Source organism: Sarcophilus harrisii, chromosome 2 (assembly GCF_902635505.1).
Source record: "Sarcophilus harrisii chromosome 2, mSarHar1.11, whole genome shotgun sequence".
Classification (NCBI taxonomy): Eukaryota; Metazoa; Chordata; class Mammalia; order Dasyuromorphia; family Dasyuridae; genus Sarcophilus; species Sarcophilus harrisii.
This window is the reverse complement of record NC_045427.1, coordinates 236,139,622-236,145,589: the sequence shown is the minus strand read 5'-3', so window position 1 is coordinate 236,145,589 and position 5,968 is coordinate 236,139,622. Positions and strand designations below refer to the sequence as shown.

At 32.1% G+C, this 5,968-nt stretch overlaps 1 protein-coding gene across 1 annotated transcript in view; it reads right to left on the bottom strand.

Annotated features, from left to right (window-relative positions):
* Nucleotides 1-2,079: 2,079 nt before the first annotated feature.
* The window catches only part of GNAS (GNAS complex locus), a 158,663-nt gene continuing 154,774 nt past the window's right edge, over nucleotides 2,080-5,968 (bottom strand). Inside the window, exon 13 of the mRNA XM_031951690.1 lies at nucleotides 2,080-4,899. Within this exon, the coding sequence (XP_031807550.1) occupies nucleotides 4,753-4,899 (147 nt within the window). The 3' untranslated portion in view covers nucleotides 2,080-4,752. The remainder of the gene's footprint in view (nucleotides 4,900-5,968) is intronic.

The following is a 5,968-nucleotide window of genomic DNA, read 5'->3' as shown; positions in this document are numbered from 1 at the left end:
GCATCTCAAATAATTACAATATGCTACTTTCCAAATGAATGAAAATGGACTGCAGTCTAATATTCATTAAACTATATAAATGGAATTCCAGTCCACTGTTTCTGTTAGTATACCAATCCCATAATGATTAACAGTCATAAAAAGCTATTCTCAGTGTTATCCAGAAAATATTTTTGAAAGTATAACATCTTACAGTATATTTTTCAGATCTTAAAACAACTAAGTTATTTTATGAGGAACTTATTGTATTTGATAACACCATCAAGGTGGAGAGTCCAGTACCAAAATTTTTAAATCAATATTTAATGGGCTGTTTACCATGCTCAATTTTTTATATGTAATGTGTCAAAAGAACCAATGTTTCCTTTTGAAATGTTTCAGATATTTAGGGTTTAATGGTCCCCCCTCAAAATATTGATAGTGGTCTATGAATCTGTGACTATACAGCTTGAGAATTTGATTTGTGATTTGAATTAAAAAATGTTAAATCTAACACCATAAACTTCAAATTATGAAATTATTTTTTGTGAATTTTAAAGTTATGGAGAAACAAGAACTATTTTGATGATTAAATTAAGAGTAAAGCAGAATGCGCAAGATCTTAATCTTCAAATTGTAAACCCACGTAAACATTTTCACCTTTCAGCCAAACATCATGGAAATATAAAATGCAAATTTACATATTTAATAAAAAACTTATTTCCTAGAGCTTTTAATGTGGGTCTATGTTTTCTAAGTGTGAACATAAAAGGTGTTCAACTCAAAAAATCCTACCAATGTATTTTTTGAATTATATGCAATTTTAATTGTTTAAATAAAATGTTAGCAATAATTTCTGTTTTCTCAAGTTGAAAGAGCCAACGACTACATTTTGGCAAGTTTAGTTTTAGCTCTCAGGGTCAACAATGGAAGTGTTCTTCTTAGGCCATGAATTCTTTCTTTCTCTTAATTAATGTATGAATAGACAACCATTTGTCTGACATAGTACTATGATTCTAACATATACTTAAAATCATATTATAAAAGACCCTTGGAAACTTTGGCTGAAATAAGTTACTGCAAATGACAGTAGCTGACTTTGAAACCACAACAGCTCTACCATTTATTATTATTTCACAAAAAAATACCCCCAAGTGATCAGATCATATTTATAATTAATTGTTTGCCAAGTGTCATTTTCCCCCTAAAAACAAAACCGTTTTTGAGTTATACAAGTGTCAAAAAGCAACTTGTAACCAATAATTATTATTATTATTCTGGTTATTATTTTTTTAAACCAACCCCTAAACAAAACAGTTGTATAACTTAAAACCGAACCAACAGTTTTGGTTGAAAATTGGTATTCATTCCCTATCCCAAAATACAAAACAAAAACAAATGCCTCCTGAGCCAAGGTTTTATATTAACTAAATTTTGGCTTGGGGAAAAATATTAAGTGCCAAGATATAGAACAGACCACTTAAGGATTTATCATGGAAATGCTGACAACCTTAAACTATAGCAATGCAAATGTGTCCCTATATTTTTTATTATTAAAAGTGGTAGTGTTTACATTTGCAGGTATCTTACACTTCAGGATCATGAACACTGAATAGAATGAGTAAACTCTTATCTAGAAGGTCAAAGATGGGGGACTGAGACAGAAAGATAAAGGTCCTTGATTATGAAAATAAGAAATCAAAAATAAATAAATAGAAAAGAAAAAAAAGCTTAGGTCTAAGAAAATATGGGAAAGTGTTACATTGGAATGGTTCAAATGTGACATTAGCAAATTGATGGTCACAAAATTTGTGACAGAAACCCCCCACCAAGTTGCTAAAGAATAAGCTTTAAAGATTCATCTTTTTAAGAGGGTAGTAAAAAAGAAAGAAGAGTTATTAGTTTTAAAAGGCTTGTTACTAGGCCAACAAACTGCATGACTGATTAAAAAAAAAAACCTAACAGTATACAATCATACAATCCATACCCTTTGGAAAATATGCCTTTCTTCACACAAAAATGGGGTGGGATGGGACAGAGAAAACATTTTTAAAATAAACATCGTATTATCTAGCATTAAGATTTGCCTACAAAGGTTTCTTTTTTTTTTTGTTTTGTTTTGTTTTCAATATCAAATGTCATGGTTACTTCTTTATAATAGGTACTCTCCTTAACCATTTGGAAAATGATGAATCCAGTTTTTAGGTTTTATCTTTTCTCATATTTCATGATTAATCAAAGACATGATTACTTTGTTGCCTTTTTGGAAGTTTGAATACACGCTTAACACTTTGTATATCTTTAACACTTAAATAAAGTTTTAAAAAGTTTGGCACTATGATTCAAGGTTTTTGGCTGTGGTAACAAAAATTAAGGCTTATTTTTAAAAACTTTCCTCTAAGGTCCCACTTCTGCCTATTAAGTTTCCCTAATTCTTAAAAACTACAGGCACTGGATACATTCTTTAGTGCACAGCAATCCTGTACCTCAAGATCTTCTGTCACTTTAGAGGTTCATGCAGCAGCTTTTCCTTGAATTTATAAACTACACAAACAACTTTTCAAAGCACATCAGCTATCACACGCATAGATTGGGGACAATTTTCCAAAAGTATTTATCTTTGCCCTGAACATTTCCAAGATTCATTACTTGGATAAAAGGAGTCAAGACAAACACTACCAAATCAAGAACTAGACTGGGACAGAAGTTTAGAACAAAAACCATACTAATTTAAATGGTGACAATTTTTAAACAACAGACTTCTGAAAACCAGTATTTGGCTGTTGCAAATCTATTCATATAGATATTGATTGCAACCAGATTTTCATGTAACCTGAATTTCTTCTCCAAAACAAGTATTGGTGAAAAATCTAAAGAGGCAAGTTTTAAATTCACTTCATTAAAATCCAGATTGGTTTGGGTTTGTTGGAGTTTTTAAGTAATATAGGCTAACACTGTTCTAAATCGGATATTACAACTGTAATTCTTGACTGTACAGATTGTACATGAAGATTTAGACACATGAAAAAGTAACACTCACAGAGACATAAAACACCTAGGTATAAAATATAAAGCAGTGTAGTAGTTACTAAAATTACATGCTTTCTTATTGCTACAGTGATTTTTGCTCTTTTTTCTTTTTACTGTACCACATGTTGTTCTAAGCATATAATTTGCATAAATTATTCAAGTTTAAGAAAAATCCACACATCTTTTCACTTTTAAGCTACTTATATAGTTAATATAAAAACAAACATTTCTAAGGTATCTCTTTATTAAAAGAGAAATAAAAATGTCATTTGCAACTGGAATTCAGTGGCCAAATACAAGGGCTGTGTACACCTTGTCATTTTTATAGTATTTTGCCCACTCAGTCTAGTGGAGGTTGGTGGGGATTCAGCCCAGTCTACAGAGGGTCACCATACCTGCACAATGCCTTTGTGTTTCTTTTTTTCTTTCTTTTTTTTTTTTTTTTTGTTGCAAAAAGGACTATGAATGACCAAAGACTAACATTTATAATTTGTAGCAAAATTTGGTTTATGTAGAAACAAGCCATGTTTTGCATTTGGATAGAGATTTAAATGAGTTAAAGCTAAAATTAAAAAGCATGATGCTGCGACATCTGGTCACTTGTTGAAGACCTCACTTTTAAAGTGGTTAAGTTTGCACAATTTGTACTTTTTTTTTTTTTTAAACTAAACAGTATTTTTCCTTCTTTTATAAACCAGAAAAACTAAACTACAGATAAATTTCCCTACCATGAGCTAATGCTGCAGATAGGGTTGACAAAGCTGTACAGCGCAATCAAACATACTTACATCTTAGCTCATTTTACAGGTACAGCCATAATCAAGGCACAAAGATCTTCTACAAGTTATTTTTTTTTTCAGTAAAGTTGTACAAAATAATACATTTTACAGTCTGTACAAGAATAATAATCCAGCAGTAAAATAAAAAAAAAAAAATGACGGGAAGGGAAGAAAGGAGAAGAAGAAGGGGAAGAAAAAAACCTGTGAGGACAACTGTCCAGTTAATGATTTTTATATATAGCAGACAGGATCATCAGTGGACAAACCGAAAACAGTGTGTGGTGAGCTCTCTGAAATCACAGGCTGTATGCAGTTCAAATAATAATGTCCGAGGTTGTCCTAAGACCACCAAAGCTGGATTTAAAAATACCCTTTTGAAAGGTAGCAGTAAGTTTTTGCACTAGTTCTGCTGTTGAATTGTCAGTATTTCCGTTCAAAGCCACATTACAGTTCAAAGAGAACCAAACTTGGGTGTCTTTCTTCAAACTTGGTCTGTAACTTGGCACCTTCTCTCATCTGATGCAGTGAATGGATAAAAAGTTGAAATCATGGGTATTATGAGTTTGCCCATAACGGTGTTACATTACCAAATATTTTTCTCTCCATGTGTATGCACATGTGTATGTATGTATGTGAGTGTATGTGTTTTAAGTTTTATTATTCCCCAATCCTTTATGGTGCTTCACACATTCAGGGCTTTATTTGTTATTTGATTCTGTTGCCGGTAATAATGTTAGGGAACCCAGGTGGAAATAGCCTATTTGGCTGGCCATTTAAAAACTGTCCAGGGGAGACAGAAGCAAGCTAAAAGTCTGCTATTGTCCAGCAAGGAAAAAAGGCAAGGGTGCAAATTGGAGGGTGACTGCATCAATTCTCTTCTACCCTATGTGGGCAAATATCTGTTTTGTGTTTTGTTTTAACATGAGTATTAAGGAGTCCAAAACACAGGGAAAAGTGCTCTCCATCACAATAACTCATATTGACGAAGGTGCATCCGTTGAATAATGTCCCGACAGTCATTGAAAACCCTTCTGATATTTTCTGTATCCACTGCACATGTGAAGTGGGGGTAGCAGTAGTGCCTTCCATCTCCACTTGCTGTGCTGATTCTCTGGAGGAGTAAACAAGATTATATCAGAATAAGCAAATATATTAAATTCCATGACTTTATGCAACAATGAAAAACTTTGATATTTCTGAAAACTGTGGGGACAGCACAAACACAAAGTGAATTCTAATCTCTAAGAATAAATGAAGAGAAAAATCAATGCATGATATTAAATGATAGTGTAGGAACATATAAAGTCAATTTTCATATAGTCAATTTTTGCATGCGTTCGCGTGCTCTCTCTCTCTCTCTCTCTGATCTTGTCTTTGGCTCTGTCTCTCTCTCTCACTCAAAGACACACAGGCACAGACACACTGACTTCTTATTTAGCTTATCAGTTAACATGCTTTGGGATTGTTTGATCCTAACTTCAGTCAGTACACAAACAGGATATACAAATCAACTTTAATAATAGCCTATAAGAAATTGAATTAAATAGGCAAATCTGCTAGGAGGTATAAGGGAATGGAAATAACATGATATATTTATGGAAGAACACAGGCAAGAATTATACAGGATAAGAGGTCATGTGTGAGCTGCATTAGAGAAGGAAGAGGTGAAATAAATGAAACCATTGATCCTATGAAACATAGAAATACGTTGAACATATTCTTAAAGCAAGCAGATATAAGTTCCAGGGTAATCACCATTTTCAAGAATTTTTGGCAATTTCTTCCCTTAGTGATTACTGATAATTAGAGACCTGGTTTTGCCTTATATAGTTCTCAAATGTTTTATTGCCCCTTTAGATATTTATTTTTCATCCAAATGTCTAAATAATATTTTTTACTTCAAATACTGTTTCTAGAAATATAAATTATGCAACTCATAAAATTTGCTATCATATTTCTAACTGTAAAATCATGAAAAAAACTCACTAGAAATCTTTATTGTATTTTTTTGTAAACAAATAACCTCACCCTCAAACAAAGTCATTCATATTCAATCTCAGTTTATTAGATACCCAATTGTGCTTCTTCACAAACCAACAGTCTCATTAAATAATTTAAGGGCAAACATTTTCTTTATTATAAATACTAATAATTATTATCATGGCTACTTAGTTGCATCT